We start from the raw sequence: 27,379 nt of genomic DNA, 5'->3' as shown, positions 1-27,379 counted from the left end.
TTTTAAAATATACATTAACAGATTAAAATTTTCAGTTGTGAGTTTTCATTTAAACCACAGAATATGCAGACATCCAAAAAAAGGAGAGAAGCATTCATGGATCAGTCACTTTGCAGGGGTGTGTCCCACATGTGCCCCATCGTCACAGAGCCAGATCCGGGTAAATTAACTGTCACTCTGCTGACACCTGGTGGACTTAGATGCTTAGTACAACTCATATAAGGTCACTAATTGTTCTTTTGTCAGTGAAATGTCCCAAATATAGAAATGTGTGAGAAGAAAAATAAATGTTGTCTTTTATTTATGGATATAAGAAGCTGGGAAAATTGCACAACACACTTACCAGACACTTTGTCAGGTACACATGAACAACCACTCATTAGTGCAAATATTTAATCAGCCAATCAGATAGCAACTCATCTTAACGATATCTGTGCAGATATCGTTAAGATGACAAAGTTGATGAAGTTCAAAGTGAGCATCAGAATTTGGAAGAAAAGTGATTTAAGTGACTTTGAATGTGGCGTGGTTGTGGGTGCCGTACAGGGTGATCTGTATTTCAGAAACTGGTGATATTCTGGGATTTTCCCAAACGAGCATCTCTAGGGTTTACAGGGAACGCTTCGAAAAGTATTCAGTGAGCGGCAGTTCTCTTGGCAAAAATGTCTTGATTGCAGAGTGGAGAGGATAATAGCCAGACTGCTTTGAGCTAATAGGAAGGCAAAAGAAATTCATTACAACAAAGTATGGAGAAGAGCATGTCTGAATGGACAGACTAAAGCAGATGGGTAGCAGCAGCAGAAGATCACACCAGGCAAACACCAGGAAAACATTGCCTGGTCCATTGAGATTGCCTTTCTGCTGCAACCATCGGTAAGGTCAGAGACGATGTAAACAACATGAAAGCACGGATCTATCCTGCTTTGTCCCCGGATGATTGAGCATCCTGCTGTGTATTAACTGCCTACCGGTCTTCGCATGACTGCCTCCAGCAGGATAACGCACCATGTCACATAACTCAGATCATCTCAGACTGCTTTGTCAAACATGACGATGAGTTCACTCTACTCAGATGGCCTCCACAGTCACCAGATCTCAGTCCAATAGAGCACCTTTGGGATGTAGTGGAATGTGAGATTGACATCATGGATGTGTACCTGACAAATATTTGTTTTGCTATCATATTCTGACCAAAACCTCTGAGGAACGTTTCCCGCACCTTCTTGAATCTGTGCCATGAAGAATTAAACGGCAAAAGGGTGTATCTAATAAAGTGGCCGGTGAGTGTATCTGTGCAGCCCAAAATGTAACCTGCCCAGATATTTACCAGACAGAAAACATTCTTAAGATTAAAAATCTATAAGCAGAAGATTCTGTAAAATTATGATATTATTTTATGCCATGTTATACCCCTAATTAAAGATTGTGAATTATTATGTAGTTTTAGTTTGCATTATTCTCCTGAATTAGAAGAAGCTGATAACTATTGCATTAGTTAAACTGATTTGCATTACATTAAATTGCTGACTTGTTGTGAATGAATGATATTGTTTTATGATGCATTATATTGCTGAGTTATAAGAAATACTGTTCGCAGAAGGTTATTGTCTAATTTGTCTGAGTAGAAGAGAACAGAGTGTGCTGGAGTTTTCTGCCCCATTTCAGCAGGAGCAGATAAACAGGGAGCCAAGGTCGTAGCTTAGGCGCTGTGTGAGAGAGAGCATGTGAATGTTTAGGCTTTTTATGATAAGGTGGAGGCACCAGAGGTTATAAAAGTTTGAGCAATGCTCCACCATTTTGAGATTTTGAGGCTGTCTGCATCAGTGTCCATCTCCCACGTGTGTGATCATTAAATCATCGTTTGACTCAACCCGGCCGGACCAGTGTTGTTATTGTGGTTTTTTCTCTTGTCTCCATCCCCAATATTTTGAACCTTAACAGCTTGGGGGCTCGTCCTGTGGTATTGGGGTGGAATTTAAAAGTTTGGACGGTCCGAGGTTGTCGAACGGACAGGCACGAGCCAGTGGTCTGATTTGAGTGGACAAAAGCCGGCTTATCTAAAGGTAAGGCACTACCTGTTGAATTATTTCCAAAATGTGCCAAATTGGATATGACTAAATTAAAGTCTACTCACTGAAATTACTGGTAGAGTGTCTGTTTTGATTTTGATGAGAATCACCGTGTGGTATGCAGTTAAAGTTGCTTAAGAGTATTTAATGAAGTTGAAGAAATATGAAACTGTTCCCAGAAGTAACAGAGAATGTTGGGTTTGAGTCCCTGGATATTGAGCTGAAGGCTCAGGTAGTTTGGTAGGGAAATTAGGACAGAAACTGTTCCCAGAAGTAACAGAGACTGTTTAATTGGTCGTAAAAAAGTTATCTTTCTTCGGTGAGACCCGTTATGGTAAAATTTCTCAAAATCGGTTAGGTGAAAATTATTATAGGACGGCAGCCCAGAAGTCTGCTAAGAAGCACATAGCCCGGGGGTTACGCCCCCTCCTGGCCGTGGACGCGCGGTCTTGACCTGTCGGCGAACAGGGGTAGTTCAGTTTGGCTTTAACTGTGGGGTACAGGGCATCCCGAAATAAGCTAGGAGTTAGAATCTCCTCACCGTTTTAAATGGTGTCATGTGCTTGTTTGGACAAAGTTAAATTGAGTTAGGGATTTAGAAGTTAGGTCAGAAACTGTTCCCAGAAGTAACAGATACTGTTTGATTGACTACAAAAAAGTTGGACTTTCTTCGGTGAGACCCGTTATTTTAAATTTGTCGAAATTTGTTAGGTGCTGAATCTGTCAGGCCTGTCAGTGATTGTAAATATAAGACGTCTTTGTAATATAAAATAGAAGAGTTTTGTCTGAGCTTTGTGTGACCCTGTGTGTGACGACAGCGCACTGCAGCGCTGCGAGCTATTTTTAGACGGTGTGTGAACATGCAAATGAACTGTGACGCGCACAGAGGACTTTGCTTCCTGTTTAGCGTGTTTTTGAGTTTTATAATTTTGATTTGCAAACAATGATACATGCCTGTAAGTAAAACGCTGATTTTGCTGATTATGATACTACAAATAAGGTGTTGAATGACTAGGGTGTGAATGATGTTGGAGTTTAAAGCGGAAACTCAGAGAGGAGTGTGTTGGGAGACTGGCATGTAGTCTGCAGTGCAAAGGTGGGCGTCTTGCCTGCTAGTCTATTTAACAGTGATGAAAAGGATATTAAATAAATCTCTCAGTGTGTTGATACAGGTGGCTATGGGGCTGGACCAACTGCCCCCACAAGCACGGCGGCCGAAGCAAAATTATAGTAATGGACACAAAATCAGCAAGAATCAGCAGCTGTGAAAAAGACAGCAGCTAGCAGAGAATTAAAGGAGAAATTAAGAGAAGTTTTACACATAAAATTGCGGCCAACAGACTTGTGGAGGTTGGGAAGGCGCCTGGAGCATCACAACAAAAAGGTGAAACAAAAACACACACAAGCAGAGAAATGTGAGAGAGAGGCACGTGCTAGAGAAATGCCTCGTTTGAGAAAAAACGTTAAATTAGCCCATGTACAAACGCACATACACGCAATGAAGAAACAGCTTACACCCATGAACATGTGAAGATTTTCCAGCAACTTTAAAGCAGTGAAGCTTAACATACACCCGCCGTTACACAATAAAGTTTATCCACTACTAACAAATAAACCCTCTGGGTTGCAGGACAACAACTTAACTTCAAAAAAAAAAAAAAAAATCACAACCAGTGATAACACGACAAATTTAGTGGTTAATAAAAGTCAAATTGTGACATGTTTTCTTCTGATTGATTAATACAAGTGATTACTGAATGAAAGAAAATTCCATTTTTGTGCTTTAAACATGATCTTAAGAATTTTAACATGTACCTGTGTTGTCCTGTCAGCTTGGTGGGTTATGAGAGGATTATATGGTGAGAAGAAGAAAAAAAAAGGGGGAGAGAAGGCTGACACAGGGCCTGGTCCCGTTGTTTTTCCCCTCTCTGAGTAACACAGCCAATACAACATCATTTTCCTGTTCGTTTGTTTTTGTTTTGTTTTGTTTTTTCTCTTTATGCTTGATTACAGGCTGCTTTGTCGGCCCGGAAAAGCCGAGGCTGACCCTGGACTCCTGCTCTCCCCTCTACCATCTTTGCTCTCTCCTTTACCATCTTCGATGTGACCCTGACTAAATGCTAAAGCAGCTGAACCCGCAACAACAACTTGAAAATGTCAACAGTGCTGCAGGAAAATGATCTCATGCAGCAGAGACGGAGAGCGGTAATCCAAGGCCCGTTTCACTACACGGGGAGATTTCTGTCAGCGTCTTTTCTTTCTGAGAAGATTGAGAAAGGCCCGGCTCCCACCACCGATTCTGACCACCTTATATAAAGGAACTATTGAGAGCATCCTGAGCAGCTATATCACTGTCTGGTTCGGGAACAGCACCATGCCGGACAGACAAGCACTACAGAGGGTTGTGCAATCAGCTGAGCGCACCATCCGCTCCGAGCACCCTGACCTGCACTCAATCTACAGCAGGCGGTGCTGGACCAAGACCAGGAAGATCGTGAAGGACCTCAGCCATCCCAACAACAGACTGTTCTCTCTGTTGCTGTGTACGTGACAAATAAACATCTGGATTTGGAAAACGAGGCACTCGCAAAGCCACCAGCATTGTGCCTGATTGGACACACCCCTCTCACACACTCTTTACATTCTTGCCATATGGAAAAAGACAGCTTCAGCTGACAGAGCTGTGACGAGACGCCCATCAAGCCCAGATGAAAAGTGAGGCCGAGCAAAACCATGCTGACCTTAACCACTCTGCATTAAAACTGTGCAGGACAGTGACGGACCAACAATGACCATCGGGCAGCAAAAAGGGCGTGCCAGGGACAGGAGGAGTAACTGAGGTCACCTCAGAATGGACAAAACACCAGGAGAAAATAAGCTGAAGGCACAGGTGTCGGGGCTCGGCCAGGAGCTGACCTCTGAGAAGAGCCGAACAGCAGAGCCGCAAAAGGCCGTGGAGCAAAGCAAGGAAAACATCAATGGACTTTAATCTGATTTCTACGGAAAAGACTCTGAGGTTTCTGCCCTCAATAAGACCTCGAGGCATCAGAGCAGAAACTGAGCATGGCCCAGGAGGAGCTAGCTGAAAATCGAACCCATCAGGCTTGGAGTCCAAGACACCGGACTTGAAATCAGGCCGGAGCATCCTGGAGCTAGATGAGCAGTGTGATTTGTCCGGTCTGCTATGGAGCGAACGTTAGGGGGATGGCTTCCTGTCACCTCTGCCGTCCTCCGATCGCTCAGCGTCCTGGGCTGCCCAGCTCTGGACTGAACGCTCGGGCCGAGACACCCAAACAACCATGGACTCCATTCCCCTGGAATGGGACCACGACTACGACCTCAGCCGTGGGCTTGAGAGTGCAAGCAGGGATCCCAGAGAGCCTTGAGGCCTGTGTAAAACTAACAGAACAAAGATTGAGGTCTTCCACTGGGGAGGTGGAAGCTGCAGACTCTCCTATACACCTTCTGGATGTCAGCCGTTCCACCTGCAAACAAACGGACAGCAGTCGCACTTCTGCAAGCAACAAACGGACATCCAGACAATTGAGCTGCGTATCAAAACCCTGAAGGAAGACCGAAGCAAAAGGGTCAAGTTAAGGAGGAGCGAAATAAGGAGAAGATGCTGGACACTGGAGAAAAGGACTGCCTCAATTGGGGCCAGAACCAGTATGGACAGAACTCTGAGCAGCAGCACCAATGGATGCAAACAGACTGAAAAGGAGGAGGGCAGGACCCAGGGCACGCTTCAGGCCGTGGTTTACCCAGAACACTACAACAGGAAAGTGATGAACACAAACACCCACACAAACACACACATCTACATGCACCGACTCAGAGTGAAAAGAAACATACATATGAACATATGCACTCGTTGATTGAGGGAGAAATGACACACACACACACACAAATTAAAATGTTGATTCAATGAACTGAGAAGTGATCCACACACACACACGCTGATGCAATGAAGAATGCTTTACTAACAAATGCTGCACACAAACATCCAAATACGGAGTTGGTTACAACAGCAAGAACTGATTGATTATTTATTGCTTAAATGTATTTCATGCCACGCAGAGGGCATTTGTGTAGATTTAGAGGACATGGTCTGAAGCACTTTGATAATGAAAACAATGTCTGTGCGTGATGTCTGTTTATGGCTCAAAGCCTCCACTGAATTGTTTACTGTGCTTCACACAGTCTAACAAGGAGCAGTGGTACAGAGCGAAAATGATGAATGAATGGTGTGAGTTTTATTTCGAAGAGATTATGAAAAGGTTGTGTTGATTCAACTTAGTTGTTTACGTTTTTGCCAAGGTAAAGAGTTGGTGTGTAGCTAGTGTCCACTATTGAGTCAAGTAAATCCAACATGTTTTGTTGGTGCAAAAAGGAGTTTTGGTTGATCTTTGGGTTTTGTTTGATACTAGGTTGATTCTATCAGTGAGGTTTGGATTGTTCTCTTTCTCTAAGAGAGAGAAAGATGGTTTGAACTTTGGACATGTTTGCAATGGGCCCCAGTATCTGTTATTATATGAGTGTTTTATTGTTTACGTTTGTTTTTGCTTTTGTTACAGTGCACTGAGATAAGAACATCTGAGAGGTGTGATCCACCGGTGGTGATATTTTGGTATTTTGTGAGTTCCTGATTTAACAAATCAGCTCTTTAATCCAGGCCTGAGAGATTGAACTTTAAAGCGCTATAAAATATTCTTATTGAAAACAGTCGCAAAGTATTTTTTCTCCATGATTATAATGAGCTTGGGAGAAAATTCACTTATATGGGACACTGATCCTGAAGCCTAAAAGGATTGCAGCGAGTCAATCCAGTCCAAAGAAGGAAAAACAAACAAGGAGCTGTTTCCTTTAAAATGATGACGTCATCTTGCTGGTGATGGAGCCTCGAATAGGCTGCGCGTGAGACTCCATTATCAGCAACTTTTGGTATGAATGTGTGTGGATGTATGCATATGACTGACGACTAAAAGTTTAACTGACTTGATACTGAGACAAAAACGGTGCTGACTTTAGGATTATTGAATGTCCACAGACAATTCACCCAGCCTGTAAAAGAAGGGTGGATGTTTTGTTTTGCTTTGTTTTGTCTGCAAGAACAGAAGAATGACAGAGACTAAAGAGCTGTAGCTTCACAGCAGTGTGAACTGCAGACTGAACCCTTTGGTTGCTAATTTTGAGCTACTGATGTTTGCATTAAGGAAATTGTGTTTTAGTAGCTGTGTTTTAATTAAGGTATTACATTATATTGAGCATGTTATTATTAACCATAGTGGGTCACTATAGAGAGTCAATTAATTTTAGAAAAAAACAAACAAACAAAAAACCCTCCACCGAGGTCTATGAAAAAGAGGGGAATGATAGACAGCCACACTCAAAATGGAGATATGTAATGATAAACACTGGTCCCCGTCTTTTGGGCGCTCTCTTGAAGTAGTCAACAATTTAAAAGTAAGATAAAATAACAGGGGCATGTGCTGAGGGGTGGTGCTGCACAAGAACAAGAGTAAAATAAAGAAAATATTGTTTTTAGAAGTGCAAATTAAAATGTACCATTACACTCAGAGGATCAATATGAAGCTTGATATTTGTTAATTTTGAATGAAGTACATGACTGGTGACTGTTCTGTCCTGAGCTTTTGTTTTTACAGCACCCGCTTGATCACACCAACAGTTTCTCGCCACCGAAGAGGGGTACTTGAAAAAAAAATAAAGAACGGGGAGGAATATCATCAAAACTGGAAAAAGGTCATCCCCAAAGGGGGTGATAACGTCATAACTTTCACTATGGTCAAATTCTCAAAATTTGACCCTCAAAAATTCTTCAAACATTTAGACACAAAGTGGAGATTTAGATAAATATAATGTCGTAAACCACATAAGCATGAAGTATTTGATTCAATAAGATGGTGAAGTAACAAGCAGCAAAAGGTTGATCATGTTAATGGTGTTTATTCAAGGGTGCAGAGGAGATTATTATTATTATTAAAGACAACAAATGAAATAACGAAAAGTAGAAGTGGAAAAATTTGCGTTAACGGCAATAAAATCAAAAAAAAAATAAATACTAACTAAAACTGTACTGAATGTTCACAAAACTAACTAAAATTAACTGGATTTATAGCAAAATGTGTCTGGTTGCATTGATGTGTGCGTGCCCTGCTATAGTGAAATTAAGGTAGTACGTTAGTCGAGTCGTCTGTGTTGCTGCTCCGTTCACGCGCAGAATCAGGTCAGGAAAAGTCGGGAGACAGCGCCAGAATAGAATTGAGGATGATTTTAATATGACTGTTTTGTAGACATAACAAGAGTCTTGTAGTGGAGAGGGACGTAATGTCCTCCTGAGACCCAGAGAATAAGAAAAAACAGGGAGAAAATATTTTCGTTTTTTCTTTTTTCTTTTTTTTCTTTTTTCTTTTAAATGAATCAAGTGTTATTAAAATAACAATCTCATAAGATGAAGATCAGGGACCAACCCAGAAGTCACTGACACTTCACTAGCTGTAAACTATTGGTTTAGGAATAAGTGATGGCACTGAACTGTCTATTTCACAAAAGTCAATTTATTTAGGATATCTGAGGAAGTACTGATTTTATTTGGAGACACAAAGGAACATTTGGCACTTCCCTCATCTCACATCTGTTTCATTGTGGTACCCAATCATTCTACAACTGAAATGCCTTGGACTGCTAACCATTTCAGGCAAGTGGAGTGAACCATATTTTGCTAGACTCTCATCAGATTGGGGCTTCCTTTTATTGATCTTTGGAGAGAAGTCTTCATTACTGGTATTATTCAGGTCTTGTTCACATGTTTGTCCCAGGTTTCTCAGCTAAGAGGAGCTTAAACCCCAGATACTGTGAGTTTTTTTCACACATTGAGATCACTGATAACTCTCAGCAACGACGTGATCTCGTAGAAACAATTAGGTGTTATGGATTCAACTATAATTGCGACACTTATTTTTTTTACTTTACTGGAAAAGATTTCTGCATTTTACCCATATTTTATTTTTAACTCAAAATCAAAATTCCAGATTCTCCTACATGTTGGTTTTGCACCAGATAGGACGACAGATTTCAGGTGGCCCTGTGTCTTTCTCTATTACATCTGCCACTGCATCTCGATAATCTTCTCTGTGGCTTTTAGTGGGTCCTGACCCTCTCATATTTTGAAAAATCTATGTTTGAATCTCCCTTAATAATTGTGTTAAGAATTCTCTCCGCCTTTGTCAAAAGTTGGGTATTAGGAAAAAGTGAAATAAATATAAATATAAAGTCCCAATGTGTAGAGCACACATTAATAAATTAGTCATGTTCCCTGTGAAAGTAAATGAGCCTAATTCTTAAAGACCCCTGAAATTATTTACCAGATGTTTATTTTTTGAATAAAATAAAAATCTGAGTTTAACAAAACATTTTAAATGTAAATATTAAGCTTACCTTTCTCTCTTCCATAAAATGTGCTTGTGGGCACGCCAGCCATTTTGAAAAGGTGGGAAAAACAATTGGCAAGGCCACACCCCCACACATGGGATATAATTTTAAAGGTTCTGTTGTCCTCTCTAAGAAACATCAGGACTTAGAGGAGTGGCAAGTAGAGTATGAGAGCTACAAGCAAAAAACTAAATGTGTACTACAGTGCGCAAAAATGAATTATTGGGTCATCAGGGGGTCTTGAGGGACATTTATAAAACAAAAAATCCCACAAACCTTAAAAGTGCACTTGAAAAGCTCACACAAGAAGGTTAACCTAGCTTACCTAGAAGACCTCATCAGGGGGAGCACGCTCCCCCTCGTTGAAGAGCTCACCCACTTAACTCGCATCCCAAGAAAATAGCTAACCCCAGATAAGGCAGCGTGATGTATCCCGAGATAACAGGACTGGGACATCTAAATAAAGGTGTGAAACAATCGCCTTCAAAAGGTTATCAATTAACTTTAACCAAAATTAGGACCACTCGGTGTGGCAAGAGTTAATAGTTATTAGTCTCAACACCCAAGGATAACCAGAAGAGCATGACTGATATGATGGAACTGAGATTTTGTTACACTTAACTTTTGCAAAACACAAATAAAACTAAATTGAAACTAAGGATTTTCAGAAAATAAAAACTAGACTAAACTAGCAAAGAATTGGTAAAAACTAATTACAACTGGCAAAAAATTGAAAATCTGGAGTCGAAACTAAATAAAAGATAAAACCTAATGAAAATGGCGAAACGTTTAAAACTCTGGTGCAGAGATTGGCAAATCTGACCAGGAACGTTATAAAATGGATTGTCAGAACAGTCAGCGTTAAAGCCACTTTTGACAGTCCATACTAGGATGGCATTGGACATCTTGGGGGTGGAAAGGGGGTTGGTGTGACCAAGGTGTGGTTTGGCTTGTCGTATGTATATTTGAGATTATATGGCTCTGGATGGACCAGTTACCAGGGCATGGAAGGAGGACAGACTCATTAAAGGAGGAGAAGGCATTTCCTGGGATTGGAGATCCTGTGGGTGAGTGGTTGATTAAAAGCATGCATAAAATAGAAGTTATCTGTTGTTATTGATTGGTAATAGATTGATAATTGGCCACATTTACAGCTGTATTGACTTGTTGTGGACGTAGTCGACTTCAGGTTTAAACACTCTCATTAACAGGTTGAAAATAGTGATATTAAAGGAAGAGTATGCAGCGCCACCCTGTCAGACGCCAGTGATGGTGGAGCTCACTGATGAATCAGGTGAGCTGGATTCATGGCTGATTCAAAACTAAGATCCCCCTGCTGTGGTCAGTAAGGGGAGAAAAGGGGGAAATAAAATCAAGAATAAAAGAGGCATTTATAAACGTTTAGGTGTCAAGTGAAACGGGACAAAAGGGGGTGTTTTACTGTTATTTTCAATGTCAGCATTATTATTGTATGAGAATCATGCAACAAGCATTGCATCGATGATCATTTATTGAAGCTTTTGACCTTATACTAACATCTGTGTTCCTGTGATTGTTATAACTTCTGATGAATCTTCCACTTACAGGTGTTAGGATAATGATATAATTTTTCATTGCAGGTGTATCCATGATCATTTTTATACATATTGCAACTTGTTGCTCATTGTAGAGTTGTGCTCAAGTTAATAAGGGTTAAAAGCTACAGTCAGCGCGAATGTCTGACTGATCTATTGAGGGGAAAGGCTTCGAGCATAGAAGGCCGCACGCGCTTACAAAACACTGATATCATGTTATTCTTTGTGATCTTTTCTTAAATTATGTCTTTAAGGTTAGTTTAAATAGTGGCAGTTAATTAAACGAGATTTATTAAAATATTAAATACCTGAGTCAGAACGTTACACGCGGATCACCTTAAGAGTCTGGGAAACTTTGTAGCTGCCTAACTTTTTTTTGAATGTTCTAGCTCCGTTGATTTGACACATTGGAATGTGTCAAAAAAGGGGGGGAAGGTTGAGCTTTAACATCAAACAAGGATTATTTGAACATTTTATAACTTCATTTGTGTCTTTAATAATTTAGGAATGGTAAAGCTTAAGCTAATAGCGGTCCGAGAGGACGGACCTTTTAGAGAATCAGTGAAAAAGCATAAACTATCACTTTCATTTTTAATCATTACTCATTGAAATGAACTGAATAGCGTTTAGAAGATTTGTTAATTTTTTGTCTTTTGTTAAAAAGAGGGGTTTCAATAATTTTCAGACACACCTTGCAAATGTGCTTATAACGAGTTGGCACTCGGCCTTTTGAAGGTCAGAAGCTTCGTTCGGCGTGACTGTCCGGACTGATAAAGTGTAAGAAATGCCTTGAGTGCGGAGGGCTAAATGCAAACATGCTTACACACACATAAGATATGATTAGAATAAGTCCCTGGGACATTCTGAATGTTTTAGACCAATTCTGAATCACTAGAAGGTCAGTAGATAAGAACATTAGATTATTAGGGTTAGGAAGAGAGGTGTTTTGGTTTTCTGTCTCTTACAGAGAAAGGAACAGACACCAGACGAGGTCACAGAGATGCGAGGATCCTCCGTAGCAGAGTCAGACACAGTGACTGCCGAGACATCAACTGGGTCCAAGGGTCATGGCGTTTGGGCTCCAGCTAGTCACCACAAAAGGATGGATCCCATAAACACAGCAATAACCATGAAGGGGTTGGCGGAAATCCGGGAACACCAGACCAACGAAGTTCGAGAGGCTTTTGGGCAAAAAGGGGACACCTTCCTGTTCCTTTTTCTGGAGAATACACAGATCGTTGTTTGAAATCGGAGCAGAATAATCCCCTGATCTGTGTTACGACTGAAGGGTTGTCTAACCCCTAAGGTTGAAGAATTAAGAGCAGAGGATCACCCAACTGGACGACACTGGTAGCTGCAGCAATAAAATAAAGGTTAAGAGCTCTTCGGACAGAGGTTCTAGTCTACGTCTGAATGGTATAAGGGAACACCAAATAAAGCTGTGGGAGAACAGGGGAGTGTCATCTGGACCTGCTATCCTTGTAGTAATAGTTTGTCTTGCACCTGACTTGCGCAAACACAGAGGTCATCTTACATATGGTTTGCCCCTCAGGGGGACAAAGGACCTCAGGAGTGAGAAGAGATGAACCCGGCCACACTGGGCTACAGGGTGTTTGTGAGGTCATTATTCTAATGACCTCATCAGGGGGAATTGTAAAATTATGATATTATTTTATGCCATGTTATACCCCTAATTAAAGATTGTGAATTATTATGTAGTTTTAGTTTGCATTATTCTCCTGAATTAGAAGAAGCTGATAACTATTGCATTAGTTAAACTGATTTGCATTACATTAAATTGCTGACTTGTTGTGAATGAATGATATTGTTTTATGATGCATTATATTGCTGAGTTATAAGAAATACTGTTCGCAGAAGGTTATTGTCTAATTTGTCTGAGTAGAAGAGAACAGAGTGTGCTGGAGTTTTCTGCCCCATTTCAGCAGGAGCAGATAAACAGGGAGCCAAGGTCGTAGCTTAGGCGCTGTGTGAGAGAGAGCATGTGAATGTTTAGGCTTTTTATGATAAGGTGGAGGCACCAGAGGTTATAAAAGTTTGAGCAATGCTCCACCATTTTGAGATTTTGAGGCTGTCTGCATCAGTGTCCATCTCCCACGTGTGTGATCATTAAATCATCGTTTGACTCAACCCGGCCGGACCAGTGTTGTTATTGTGGTTTTTTCTCTTGTCTCCATCCCCAATATTTTGAACCTTAACAATTCCTACTTTGCTCAAATCCAAGAAGCTTGCGGCATAAGCGCACTTTTTAAACTTCAGTAGAGTTTCAAACCATCTCGCAGCATCAGGAGCATGACCCACAGTGCCCCACACAAACACTGTCTTTGCACTTTTAGTTTGCTTCGACCTGTTCACCCTAAATTTTTCCACACATAGACAGCTGAGAAGTAAAGAATACAAAAGAACACAGCAATAAGACCGTATACTATAAACCAGTCTGTTTTTTTATTAATAGTACAAATACTGAGGTTTCAGGAACAACTAGTGCATAGAAGCCTCTCAAAAGGTCAACTAAACAAATTTACAGACACTGATCATTGTGATGGCAAAGTTTGATACATTTTTATTCATCCACCATCATAAATTAGCTATACATCATCTGAACGGCAGAAATGCAGTCAGGCAAATTTAGTGCAGACCTATGTGGCTTTAAACAGCATGTCTTGTTTTATAACATTCAACACTAAGAGGGTCCAGGAACAACATATTAATACTTCAACAAATGACACCAAGCGCAGTGATTATCCCAGGCTGTGGTCTGATGGCTACGTGAGTAATTTTCAACAATTCTGTTTGAAGAAGTGCACAAATTGGTGTGCCATCAGACACTGATAGTGGGAAGTACCAGCATTTGATGATTTAGTTAATGTCTTTGGTTTGTGGTCTTCTTGGCAATGTAATCTGGGGTCAATCAAACCAGAGGTTTTGCAAGTTTTAGTCCATGTACTAAGAATTACTTAAGAAGAGAAACATTTTCCAAAGCATCTTTCGGTTTCAAGACGGTTAAACAGATTTTTTTCTTTACGTTTTTTTTCCACTTCTTTCAATTCATATTAGTCACATAGAAAAATTACATCTTGTTCCAAATTTGTTTCCTTATGAAATGGATCTAAAGATGGTGGGCGCTGCCATAGAAATGAAGAAACAAGTCCCAGAGAGTCGCAACTCCAAAACTCAAGCAAGTTCCAGTTATTCTAGTCAGTTTACAGCCATTCCCGTTACTCCTAGAAACCAAAAACGTCTTTGAAGCCATTCTCAGCGTATAACGACTGCAGAAACAGCCATTAAGATAACAGGTGGTAAACTCTGTCTGTGCCACACAAACCTGCCTGCAACAGGAACAACGTACGTTTAAAACAATCATGCTTCAAACGCAGTTAATATTTCAAAGAAAATTTATATCAGTGAGCTCTGCATTAACATTTAACAATAATTTAAAGTAGAATTTGATATTAACTGTCATGGATTACATGTATCAAGCACGTTTCAAGTTGATGTTCATATAATATTTCCCCATTTCATTTGATCTTATAATTTTAAAGTTGTGCACTTTGGAAAATGGCTAGCAGTAACGTGCTTTATAATGAATAAGAAATGTAATAAATAGACTAAAACATGCAAACCTCCGCCCCCTTGCCCCATATTGTCTTTTAATACAGCAGACGCACTTGGGGATCCTACATTCTTTTAGCAGGTTTGGCGTTGAGCTGCCTTTCTCTCTCCAGTTCCTTCTCCCGCTGCTGCTCCTTCTCCAGCGCCTCCTTCTGCTTTTGTTGCTGCAGCTTCAAAGCTCTTTTCTGAGAGGACACAACATGCAGGACTTTGATTAATTTGCCTCCATTCAGTATTTTGCCCTCCTCTTAAGAGCACGGCCTCCAGTGCCGTCTAAGATAATAGTACCTTTAGTTTAGTTGTCTTTTCATGGAGCATAATCATCTCTTTCCTTATGTTCACCAGTTTATTGTGGTACACCTTCGCCTCTGTAAACTAAGGAAAAGGGCCTTGCTTACAAATCACTCCTGTAGGCTGATGTAGAGTGCACAAACAACAACAACAACAACAACAAATTAGATTAGAATTCAGTTCACACATACCAGGGAATTGAGGTCCAATAAGGCATTACATTCTCTGAACTTTGTGACTTCTTGGTCCAGTGTGTCCAACAGCACAAGCTGATTTTGTCTGAAAAACAAGAAAATAAAGTGATTATATAGATGAAAAACATCCCTTTTAAAAGTGTCCACAAGCTTGTGTTTGTTTTTCATGACACATGATCTCACTGGCAGCATCAGAGGAACTGGTCAAACCAACTGTAGTGTGTTTACTGTAGTTAGCGCCTGTGTGTTTTAGGGAGTTGTCTGTGCAAAAGGCAACTCGAAATTACAAAAACCAGATTCTCTAAACAGCTTTTTAGTCTCTACTCCAGGTTCATGGGTGCTTCTTATTAATGCAAATAGTTCAGTGATTACTGACAAGCAAAAAACTCTTGGGCCTTATTCAGATCCACCAATGTGTGCATTTACCTGACTGGACTTAGAACAATTGCAACAGCAGGAGTAATCTCATCCTTGATTGCAGCCTTTGGCACAGACTTGCCCTGACATGTTATTTGATTACCAGATCCTGATCTGGAATGCTCTTGTGTATTTACAGTTCCCCCACTGAAGCAGGCTGGACAAGAACATGCCGAAAACTGGAGAAACTGCAGTAAACGGAGCGAAATGGAGGGAACCTGCTGCTGACTGAAGCTACTTTCTGCTTCTCTCTTATTCACAAGGGGTTGCCAAAGCAAGTACCTCCGAATGCTTGATTTGGTAATTGATTATGATTTTTTAGGCAAATGTGTGAACCCTAACATGATGTCAAGCCCAAGAGTGCGTCCTGAAACAATGACACACGTCAATACTCACGTGAGCTCCTGGAGGGCTCTCTTAGAGTTCTGCAGATCTGGTAGGTAGTGAGTGAGGAATCCCTCTGTGAGTTTGTCCACTGCTTTCTTATCCACATACACGTTTTCCACCGGGGCTGAGCCATCCAGATGCAATGATTCTTGCTGGACCGACTGTAGATCTGTGAAATATTTATGAATATTTATGAAAGAAAAAGAATATCCTTTAAATGTAACGGGCTACCTTTTACTTCATTTATTCTAATTACTGAGATGTTGGCTTTCTTTGTTGTGAGTGTGATCTGGATTAGCTGATGTTTCAATGTCATAAATACAAGCTGAAAGCTTTACTGTTCTCATTCTATAAACATGTGCATTTCAGCTAATTGTTGGACCATCCACAGAATGACAGTTTAATTTAATTATCAAAATTGTATGCATGTTCTTTACTCTTTGAACCTCAAGACCAGAAGTGCCCAGTTGATTTCCCCAAGGTGCCACACGAGAAACCGTGAATGCTGTGGACGGCTGTACCAACAAGCTTCTAAAGACATAAAGTTACCATTAAGCAGAATGGAGTTCAGCCTTTTGGTGTGGCCTTAATAAAAGCTAAATGAAATTCACCTGAAAATCACATCATCCATACTTTATTTAGATTTTATGGATAATATGAATAACAGCTTTTCACAACTGTCCAGTTAAAGCCTCCATTATTCTATTTTTGTTTTAATAAAATAGTTTTTATTCTCATTGTGAATGTTAAAATGGCACTACGCTGTGTAAATGTGTGTCTCTCTGGAGGAGCTTTCTAAAGTATGATAAAGATGTTGTCATTGGGATTATCCTAACATCAGGTTAGAGAAAACATCAGAAAGGTTTCTGAACTACAACTGTTTGTATAGTTGCAGAGCTGGTTGTGTAGGGGTTACATTAAAATGGAAAATTTACTGTGAAGAACAACACACTTTGGCTAATGTGAGAAAAAAGCGTTAGCCTGCTTTTAGGCACCTCTGTGTTTTCAGTTAAGGGGAATATATTACACATTAATTTTTAATACAAATATTACGCTCATATATATATATATATATATATATATATATATATATATATATATATATATATACACACACAAAGTCTGTCAACCCTTTGAAACCATAATTCCACATTGTGCTCTTGGTGCAATATGTGTATGAAAGTTCCCAAAGTTCCCACTTGTAGACAGTTTCTGTTTTGGTGGAGTGGCTTTGTGAAACTTCTCACATTTCTATAACACTGCTGAGGTCGTGTGAATGTATTTGTCATGCTGTGTGGATCTATAGTTGGGACCTATATAAACCTTGACTACGTTATGCGTAAAAAAAATGCAGAAATACTGGTAACTCCACAAACAGTTCTTTCAGCTGTAGATTAAAAACCTTTTACAACTACTTGAGGATGCCTGAGCTGCCATGTCAGGGCTTGCAGTTAAAGCCAACCGCAAATTCAAGTGTAGGCAGCAGAGGTTTAAACACACACACACTGACACACACCTTCACTGTGAGGAAGTTCACTTTGGGACGAAGATCCTTCATCTTCCATTCCTTCTACCTCCATATGTGACGATTCTACTGACCCAGTGCTTTTCTACCCTACAAAGAGGCACAGAAAAGGCAGACAGTCGGCTTTTACTGTTTTATCTAGAGGCAAATATCAGCTGATCGAGCATCAGGTATGTAAAGGTTGTGAAGAACTAGCTAGCTTGCTCAGCTGCTCCATAATGAGCACAGCGTGATCCACGAGAGGCAGAGCAGCGGCTCGGCAGTCTGTAAACAGCAGTCAGCACCTTACCTGGTTTAATCGGCATGTATCAGTAACTGTAGCCGTGATTAGTACGGCTATGTTAGCAACAAAAAAAGAAGAAAACAGAGCGGAAATATTTTGGATTTGTCACTGCGTCTTAAAAGGGAAAAAAAAAGACCCGTCATGTGATCTGTGTAATCACGTGACTGTGCCTGTGAAACCAAACTTGCTGCTGGGAATGTGTCAACAGCAGTACAGAGGTAGTTCTTTTCCTCGACTCTGACGGTTCAACCACATTTGACATGACCGTTTTTAACGTGGGAACGAAATACGTTTGAACAGTCTGAGGGAACAGTTAGTGGTAAGTCCCGCTCATGTTTCCTCACAGTCTTCCGCGCTTTGGTGACTGTGTGAGAGTCACAAGCCAACACCACAGGGTAGCTAACGTTTACTAGCTAGCTTGCTACTGTTTAGCCAATACTGTTTTTAGGGGGACTGTTGAACTCAAAGTTCATCGGCTCACGTGGAAAAGTGAGCGACTTGAGGTCTTATATTTGAAACGTAAGTTCAGCGTTTTGTCAGTCGTGTAAATGGCTCTTTGAGACCCCGCTGTAGAAATCGGTGAGCTGTGCGAACGTGAAGGGATGCTTTCTGTGTGTTTTTGATATCACTTATTTTTTTTTGTCCTGCAGTTGCTGAGATGGAGTAGACGTACAATCCCACCGTCGAGCACCCGCTAGAAAAGCGTGAATGATTACCCCAGAGAACAGCAGCCTACAGACAGAGCTCACCCTTATCGGTATCAAAGATGTCAGGTGGGAGCCTGTTCGGCAAGGTGCGGTCCGCCTTCAGGAGGGAGCGAAGCGACTGGGACCTGAGCGACACGGCACCTTTCGATTTTTCGGACGAGCTGGCGGACGATGAGGCGCCCAGATTCAACAAGCTGAAGGTCGTGGTGTCTGGAGAGATGTCGGACTATTCCGCCGGAGCTTCGTCCAACGGTGTGGCCGTGAACACGCTGGTGGCAGATGATGATGACTCCCTGCTGGACTCGTCTTCCAGCCTGGGCAGCCCGGGGCTAAACATGGATCCTTGTGACAGCTGCACTAGAAAGCGGGAGGCCATCAAACACAGGAGGGTGATGAAGAAGCTTGGCATTGCAGCTTTGCTGTATTTTCTCTTTATGACGGGTGAAATTATAGGTAAGAGATGGACCTTTGTCGCTGTGTGGTTGCTCACAAGAGGAAACTTAATAACAGATCTATGAATGATAAGAGGCGAATGAGATGTCAGTAGCAATAAAAGGCTTCCATGTAAGGCCAGCTTTCTTAAAACAAAAACACCATAAAGCATGAAGATTAGGTAAGTGTGAGCCAGTAGATTTCATTCACATGTCTCAAAGTTTGAGAGTCAGAAAGTGGCAGCATTTTCTTCATTGGTGTTCTGCGTAAGCTGCATGTCAGGATTGCAGGCAGCCTGCAGATCCTATGACTGATTATACACGTCAAACATTAATTTCAGGCATGGGTTAAAACCTCTGCTGTTTATTTCTTGACGCCAGCCATCTCATAGATTAGTGAGTTTACTTAGCCCCGGTTAAAAAATGATTATTCCAGAAAGAAAAAAAGATGGTAGAAAAACACAAACTACAAGTCATGTTTAATCAAGGTTTTATCTGCCGTTCTTGTTTTGAACCCACATGAACTGGACTGCTCGTCTTCTTTATGTCTCAGTTGTCTCTAGTAAAACAGTACTTTTTAATAGTGTATTAGTTACACACAAGTTGTTTGAATATATTTTGTGATTATTATTATGTTTTGCTTTCAGGTGGTTATGTGTCCAACAGTTTAGCCATCATGACCGATGCGTTGCACATCTTAGCCGATGTTGTGGGTATTCTGTTTTCTATGCTGGCCCTCTTTCTTACGACTAAACCACCAACCAAGAGATTCACTTTTGGACTCCATCGTCTAGGTATGTTCTCATTTTTGTTATAATTCCAGGTCTGCCTGGCCGACTAACTCCCAGAACTTTTTCTGTTTTAAAGGTTTATTTCTTACAGTTTAAACCCAAAGAGACGTGCTGAGAAATTGCACCTTTTATTTCTTTTATTAAGATATCTCAGGGATTAGATGTGTAGTTAAACTTCTTTACACTGATGGAAAGGGGACTTTAACTGGTCCGGCCCACTTAAGATAAACTTGGGCAGTATGTGCCCCATGGTGTAAAATCAGTTTGACATCTCTGCCTTACAGCATTAGAGATGCATAATTGTAAAAGTTCTGCCAGAAACTGATAAATGTCATGTTGACTCTATGAATGTTATCTGCTATGAATGTTTATCCTTTGGTTATAAACCACTGTTTCTATTTTATGGCGGTAGAGTTAAAGTAAATATATAAATGTCTTCATTTGTCTCTGGATTTATTACAAAACTCTTGTTGAAGTGCAATCATTCATGTAGATGGCAACTACTTGAACTACAGGACGCATTGTTTTCTAAGTTTTGGAGTCCTTATACAGCAGTTAGTGTGGTCACTCTGTTTGGGTCTAAAGGCCCCCGAATCCTAGATTATTTGTTTGTGTTGACTGCCCTTTTCTTCTTCTCTAGCTGAAACTGTGTTAGACCTTTGAAGTAGAATATCAGCTATGGGAGGGAATGTGTCTGAAAATAGTTTGATATTAAGAGTGTTTTAGTTTACATTCAGCTAATGCTTTGTGACCTCAGCTAATATTATTCCAGCAGAAGTGTTGTAAAGTTGCAGTCCGTCATAATTTTTATTATCAGTTTATCTTAGAGTTTGTTTAGTTTACTAGGAAAGGCCTAGTTAACACATTCAATTTGCGCTGTTTTGTTTGACCAAAAGTCAGAAACGCCAAAAGTTCATCCTAGCTGGTTCCATTTGTGAAATGTGGAAATCTGTGGTTATTGGAAGACATCTCTGAGGAATCTCTGGGATAATAAAAGACCCAGCAGGGAACCTGACTTACAGTTTTCTTTCTTTTTGTATTTAAATGTAATGTAAACCAGGATAGTTCTGTTTTTTCTTTTGTTTTTTTCTTTTTGCTTTCTTTAATACATTAATTAATTAATACGCACCTCTTTGACACGTGGTTGCTTTGGTCTGCTACATTTTATCAGTTCAACACTTATAAATATGACAGAGCAGATTTTTAACACTACAAATTTCTTCATTCTCCCAAGATTTATGTCTTCTTAAACAGCATACTCATTGGCTCAGATAAGACATGGTGAAATAATACAAAGCAAAACATGAGCTTAAGGTGGACTAGAAATAAACTAAAACAGGGAAAAAACTAACACAGGGTATTGGGGAGGAACAATTTGTCAGTAGACAAATAGAAGGGTTTTTCCTACATAGAAGAAAAAGTCTCTCTGAGCCGGGAAAACCCCACATGGTGGTGTCCACTTAAATTAAAATTAAGGTTCACACTAGACTTGTGTTTGAGCCATAAATAGAAATTATATTTGATCAGGAACAGCATATAACTTGGAAAACAAATGTTAGATCAGGGGGTGAAGGTGCAGTAAACTCTGTTTAACTTTCAGTAAAAATTAAACCTGACAGGAAGAAAATGGTCCACAGTGGGCAGAGCGAATGAACTGAGTTATAGTAACTGAGTAAGAATAAGATCATTTCTGCTTTTTGGGGGGTAGTGTCATAGAAGCGTTATATCATGATAGTGTCTTATTCTAAGTTGCCTGATAATACTTAGTAACATTGAATAGAAATGCGAGATTAGATTGGATGGTCTAAAAAAAAAAAAAAAAACCCTTAATTTCCTAGACTGGTAGATAAAGATAAACTGGTTGTTTCTTCCTTTCTAGAGGTGGTAGCAGCAGTCCTCAGTGTGCTGCTCATCTATATACTGACTGGCATACTGCTCTATGAGGCAGTTCAGAGGACAATAAAACAGGACTTCAGCATAGACGGCGATGTCATGCTCATCACTGCAGCTGTGGGGGTGGCTGTTAACATTATGTAAGTAACATTACACACATCTTCAGTGTGTAATGTTTAACCACAGCTTGTGACTGCAAGTCTTTAAACCCCTGGTGGTAGCAGGGAAAAAAATATACAAAATGACTCAATTACTTCTTGTTTGCTTCCCTGGCTATGATAGAATGGGCTTCTTGTTAAACCAAGATGGTCACCTGCACTCACATAGCCACGGCCACGGCCACAGCCACGGTCAGTCTCCCGCCCCTGCTGGTGCTTCAAGTTCACAGTCGGCTCAGCAGCAGAGGCCACATGGCAGCCTCGCCGTAAGAGCTGCATTCATCCATGCTTTGGGAGATCTCCTCCAGAGTGTCGGAGTGCTCATAGCTGCTTACATTGTCCGGTTCAAGGTATGTGTTTGTTTGCTTTTTTTTTTTTTTAACAGCTTATATTTATTTTTAATACTGCAGGTGTATTTGCTTTGCATAAATTTCATTTGAGACACACTTAACTGATTGAAAATGATCTTGAATGTTATTCCACAGCATAAAGTGAAAAAGTTTTGTTTTATTATCTTCCTCAGTGACAAGTTAAAAAGAAGTGTTGATGTCCCTTTGTCCTTATCAAACCTGCATTTAGAACCAATTAAACTAACTAAAATGGAAATGTCACTGAAGTTGCTAAACATGGGAATTTTGCCTTTTGGAAGTAGTAGTTATGGAGCTTTACAACAGTGTAGGTCTGATGTATGATAAATTGTATTTAATAAAATATAAAAAGAAGATTAATTGAGAAGATTCAGGAGGTTTGATGTAGCTTTGTGATTTCACAGCCAGAGTTAAAGTTGGCAGACCCCATCTGCACGTACATCTTCTCCATTCTGGTTCTTTTTACCACATTACGCATTTTACGAGACACAGGAGTCATCGTTTTGGAGGGTAAGTCCCATCTCCTGTTGCAGAATCCCATCAGGGCATTCTGTTTACTTTAAACAGTATAGAGCGGGATGGGCACACTAATTTGTTTGCTGACGTTTTCTCTTGCTGTGTCAGGTGTTCCCAGGCACCTGGACACTCAGCGAATCAGAGAGGACCTCCTTAAGCTGGAGGATGTCCAATCAGTCGATGAGCTGAACGTCTGGGCGCTGACGGCAGACAAGACTGCAGCACTGGTGCATCTCCAGCTGAGTGAGTAGCTGCAATAAGAAATGTGTAATGTGATTGAAAATAAAAACCACAATTTCACGACAGTGCAGAGCAGGTGATTTTTCATCTGGCTAAAGCTTTTGGGGGGATTTCTGTATGCAGGAAAAACCCTGTTCAATTTGGGATTGACGAAACATCTTCTTGAATGTTACCTAGAAACTACTGAAACACTGAAAAACAGAACTTCTTTTCACACAAAAAACAGTTGTCATTGTTTGCACACAGATGATGAACACTTTTTCTTTAGTCGTGTACTTTACAATGGATGTAATACACTCACTGGCCACTTCATTAGGTATACTTTGCCAGTACCAAATTGGATTAAATTTTTCCTTCAGGACGAGCAGAACAATTATCAATAACAAGAATTATTCAGTGAGCTTATACAATGATAACCATGTAGTCAGAATTGACAAAAAAAGTAAAATTTACATTAAGAATTCCTTTAAGTCTAGTTTAAATATATTTTAAAAATCTGTTGGCAGTGACTTCTTTTGTGCAAGATAGAGTTAGTGACGTCATGAACTTTCTGCTGAGGAAGCACATCTGGGCTGTGGTTTAGCAAGCTTCTCTTATTTGTGCCATTTCTTGTACTGATTTGTCTGTGCTTTTAAATGTCAGAAGCAAAGGGTCTGTGTAGAGTCTTTGTCCATCTGTATCACAGCCTTCTCTGGAATTTCTTTGTTTTCAGACTTGTTTGTTTTCATAATTCTGGCCCCATCGGACTTGACAGCAGGGAAGATTTGCAGGAAAAGTGCTCATACTGGTTGCTGCGAAATGTAGCGTGCTAGAGTATGTTTGAAAAGTTTGGGCCACACAAATGTTTTTTCCACCATTTTAAAAGTAAAGTGCCAGTTCTTCATTTATTTATTTATCATTGTTAGACAACTATAGACTTTTCTTAATTCAAGCTTTTGCTTTAAAATTAGAAATAAGTGTTTATAAAGCCAATGCAACAAAGTAGTGTATAAAACTGGCTTTCACTGTTTAACTCTGACCCACTTAACTGTATTGAAATGTGGCACACAGAACAGTCCACTCATGCGCTAAGCTGTAGATTGTACACAAGAGGGAGCTGTTCAGTCATTGTTGGAGTTGGAGCGTGAATTTTCACTGCCTACAGAAAAGTCAGTTCAACAATAGTTGCAGATATCAGCCTAAAATTAAATATGATAAAAATATGATTTCTTGATTTCTTTAGCAATGACCAGAATGCCAAACTCACAATGGCCACGTCCACCTTAAGATAATATAAACTTTATGTATTCCGAAGCTTGGACATGCCTGTGTTAAAGCAGCCAAAAATGTAATTATAACAAACATACAACAACTATCTTTAATGGTTATGCAACTCAGTACAATAGTATAAAGAGCGACTTTCATCTGCTCCATTTGACCTTTAGGAAAGGGTCACAATAGTGGGTAGCTCTGCATGTTTGATTTGGCAGAGGTTTTACACCATCCTGACACAACCCCAGAGGGATTCGTGTCCCCTCCTGGGGTCTTTGGCTTCTTATGCAAATATGTAAAGCATTACAATAGAGTTCCACTTCACTTCAATAGAATACAATGTGTAAAATTGTCCGATTTAACGAAGTAAAAACAGAATACAGTTCAGTGCAGTAAAGCAGTTTAGTGTCTGTGTGTGTTATGTGTTGTAGTGTTGTAACGGTGCAGGTTGGAAATCTTTTTACTTGACTAGGTCAGATTCGAAAGACAGACACCCTCTCTACTTTTAAGACTAGGCTTGAAACTTTCTTTTCTTTCTTTCTTTCCTTTTTTCTTTTCTTTTTTTAATTTAATATAAAGTTCATAGTTGGGGCTGGATCAGGTGACCATGAACCCTCCATTAACTAATAAAGTGTTAAGAGTCACGGTGCTTCAATAGCTGTAGGCTTCTGGGGGTATTTCTTCTTCACTCACCTCTTTTCACTCTGTGTGTTTATACACCACTCCGCATTCATTCATTATTATTAACCTCTCACTCTCCTCCACAGTGTGTCGGCTAACACTTCCTAGATGGCTGCCCCTCCCTGAGCCTGGTTCTGTTAGAGGTTTCTTCCTGTTAAAAGGGAGTTTTTCCTCCCCACTTTCTTTAAGTGGTTGCTCATAGGGAGTTGTTTGATTTTGGGGGATTTCTCTGTATTGTTGTAGGTTCTGAATTAAACTGAATTAAATTACCATAGCACATAACATGGTCAGGAGCAGATTGTGTTCAGAGTTTCAGGTTAAAATCACCTGGAAGTAAACTGAAACTGGAAGTGGCACATTTTCACTGATTCTTTTATTCACGGTATCCTCTTCAGAATGGATTCTCTGCTGCAGGAATACATATAGATGCATCTTGTAGAGGTCAACACAGCCAAAATGTGACCCAACTGTGGCAACACAAACAGAGCATCACATTGTCACTTTAATTTACATTAACTTCGATGATGGCTCTTTTATTTTTTTCCCTCTGCTGTTGGAATTGCAGCTACTGCAGCACACATTAGAAAACTGATCTGTTACAGTTTTAGGTTATTCATCATCAAAAATTAATTTCACTTTGATATGGTGACACAACAAATCGAGTTCTCTTCTTTATTAGGCTATGGGATAGTGTCAGAGCTGAATGCGCCGAGTAACCATTAATGTTTAAGTGCATGCAGTTTAAAAAGAACACATTAGTGTAAATATACTATTACATTTATTCTTCTGCATGTGTTTGTGATCAGATGAATTTAATGTGACGTAAGCATGCCCAGAGCCAGAAGCAGAAAGCCTGGAGTAACAAAGAAAGCTGCTAACTGCTGTTGTCACACCCCTCACCTCTGACTGAGGTTTTTAAGTTTGTCGATCAAAAGCCTGGTCATGTTGGTATACTGCTCAGACAGATGTGTTGCAATGTCTAGACTTACTGCGAGATTTCCTGCATCTGTCCTCACAGCAGCACAGCTGAATGAATCTGAGAGAAGAAAACACCTCCTGTCCAGTAAGTGGTACAGACGGTGGACAGGATTATCCGTGATGCATAATTTCTCCACCAAAGTTTAAACGGTGTCCAGTGTGCAGCCAATCACAGAGCCAGTCTGTTGGCGTCACCAGCCCTAATTATCATAAGCTGTTTGTTTGTTAGTTGCAAGTTGTTGTTGTTGTTGTTTGTATATGTGTGTGTATATATATATAATTAAAGGTCTCTTTGTGTGCACAGCGCCCTCCAGTGCTAACAACTGGGAGGAGGTCCAGGCAAAGGCGCGTCACATGCTGCTTCACACCTACGGCCTCACCAGGTGCACAGTGCAGATCCAGACACACAGGCAGAGGGTGGCACGCAGTTGCACAAACTGCCAGGAGGCTAGCGCCTAAAGAGGGAGGTCAGCAGTTCATCACACAGTGACGGATGGCAGAGAACGCAATATATAGAGAGCCCTGAATGTAACAGCGCTGCTGCAGCTCAATGCCACAGCAGGATCCACAGCACACTGATGTAACTGGAAAAAGAGGGGTGCCAAAGGACAGGCAGAGGAATAACAACAGATCTAATTAAGAGAGATCTACAGCCTCTGGGGGCCTCACGTCTTCACGCTTGCAAAGCTTTTGAAGTGGGAGTTGAATGTTTTACCTGAGTCAAATGACAAAAACTTGCCCTTAATTCACCATCAAGGCCTCTTCTAAACCATGTAACCTTTTATTTTTTGTTTTATAGATTGATTTGTCACCACTGATGCTTTGTTATAAGATGTAAATCTTACCGTTTGTTAGAACTGCACATTATGATTTTTATTACCGTACAAAGCATGTCAGCTGACATACCTCATGTCTAACAAGATATTTGGTCAGAGTGAGGCACTGTACTCTTTACAAGTGGAATAAGTGAGCAAAACCTGCACCACTGCATCCCTTCAGGAGACAGTATAGCTCATTATGTGCTTTGGAGCTTTCATGTTATTTAGCTGATGTCTGTAAAAAGGCAGACTTTAAGAGAATAAATAACCTTAGAAATTCTTAAATTACTAAAATTACCATCACTTAAAGTTAATTGGCTTTTTTTGATACTGACATTTTCTCAATTGTGATGAGAAGGCCACTGACAATCAAATCATGACTTTAACTAAGGGGACGTGCTAAAACGGATAGCTTCAGCATGGTATCATCCATCCTATATACTCCACTTTCTTTTCCATATCATCAACTGACAGTATTTTAACACAGACAGGTGTATGCCCAGTATTTCAGAGTTGTGTTGTTTTGATGGAGGAGGTTGCGATTTGCCAGTCATGATCTTTAAAATGTTCTTTCTTTCACTTGTTAAGAGGCTGTGGGGGGGTTGTGCGTAAACCTTTCCATGTCTCTGATATTAATCACCAAGGAAATTCAGGAACGGTATCACTGTTTTTGTTTGTAATAAAATGTTTTAATTTTTTTGTGTTTCTGCCATGATTTTCTTGACAAA

The 27,379-nt window shown here is 40.3% G+C and overlaps 2 protein-coding genes across 4 annotated transcripts; one reads left to right on the top strand and one right to left on the bottom strand.

The window, feature by feature from the left end:
- Positions 1–13,535: 13,535 nt before the first annotated feature.
- Positions 13,536–17,866, bottom strand: bloc1s6 (biogenesis of lysosomal organelles complex-1, subunit 6, pallidin). Its single transcript, XM_085274027.1, has 6 exons — positions 17,826–17,866; positions 17,528–17,626; positions 16,021–16,180; positions 15,205–15,292; positions 15,011–15,097; positions 13,536–14,907 (listed from the first exon to the last, which is right to left on the bottom strand). Exons 2-6 carry the CDS (start codon positions 17,589–17,591, stop codon positions 14,788–14,790), a joined length of 519 nt encoding a protein of 172 aa, XP_085130153.1. The 5' UTR covers positions 17,592–17,626; positions 17,826–17,866; the 3' UTR covers positions 13,536–14,787.
- On the top strand, positions 17,566–27,348 carry slc30a4 (solute carrier family 30 member 4). Of its 3 annotated transcripts, none has more exons than XM_085274006.1 (8): positions 17,566–17,706; positions 18,470–18,979; positions 19,605–19,751; positions 21,628–21,781; positions 21,924–22,149; positions 22,572–22,677; positions 22,792–22,926; positions 26,138–27,348. In XM_085274006.1, exons 2-8 carry the CDS (start codon positions 18,586–18,588, stop codon positions 26,290–26,292), a joined length of 1,317 nt encoding a protein of 438 aa, XP_085130132.1. In that variant the 5' UTR covers positions 17,566–17,706; positions 18,470–18,585; the 3' UTR covers positions 26,293–27,348. The 3 variants fall into 3 exon arrangements, with proteins under 3 accessions (XP_085130132.1, XP_085130124.1, XP_085130141.1); XM_085273998.1 differs by lacking the exon at positions 17,566–17,706 and adding an exon at positions 17,956–18,138; XM_085274015.1 differs by lacking the exon at positions 17,566–17,706 and adding an exon at positions 18,196–18,338.
- The last annotated feature ends 31 nt before the right edge of the window (positions 27,349–27,379 follow it).

This window comes from Mchenga conophoros, linkage group LG1, assembly GCF_057382185.1.
Source record: "Mchenga conophoros isolate Kocher_MC1m ecotype Shallow Benthic linkage group LG1, M_conophoros_male_GT1.1, whole genome shotgun sequence".
NCBI lineage: Eukaryota > Metazoa > Chordata > Actinopteri > Cichliformes > Cichlidae > Mchenga > Mchenga conophoros.
This window is presented reverse-complemented; position numbering and strand designations above follow the sequence as displayed.

What these genes read in the sequence shown, in the direction of transcription:
- bloc1s6 (XM_085274027.1), bottom strand. Translation starts at nt 17,591, where the DNA reads ATGGAGGTAGAAGGAATGGAAGATGAAGGATCTTCGTCCCAAAGTGAA. An exon ending in TGAACTTCCTCACAGTGAAG is followed by an intron (nt 16,181 to 17,527) that starts GTGTGTGTCAGT and finishes AATATTTCACAG; the next exon opens with ATCTACAGTCGGTCCAGCAA. An exon ending in AGAGCCCTCCAGGAGCTCAC is followed by an intron (nt 15,293 to 16,020) that starts GTGAGTATTGAC and finishes CTTGTTTTTCAG; the next exon opens with ACAAAATCAGCTTGTGCTGT.
- slc30a4 (XM_085274006.1), top strand. Translation starts at nt 18,586, where the DNA reads ATGTCAGGTGGGAGCCTGTTCGGCAAGGTGCGGTCCGCCTTCAGGAGG. An exon ending in CTTACATTGTCCGGTTCAAG is followed by an intron (nt 22,150 to 22,571) that starts GTATGTGTTTGT and finishes GTGATTTCACAG; the next exon opens with CCAGAGTTAAAGTTGGCAGA. An exon ending in ACTGGTGCATCTCCAGCTGA is followed by an intron (nt 22,927 to 26,137) that starts GTGAGTAGCTGC and finishes TTGTGTGCACAG; the next exon opens with CGCCCTCCAGTGCTAACAAC.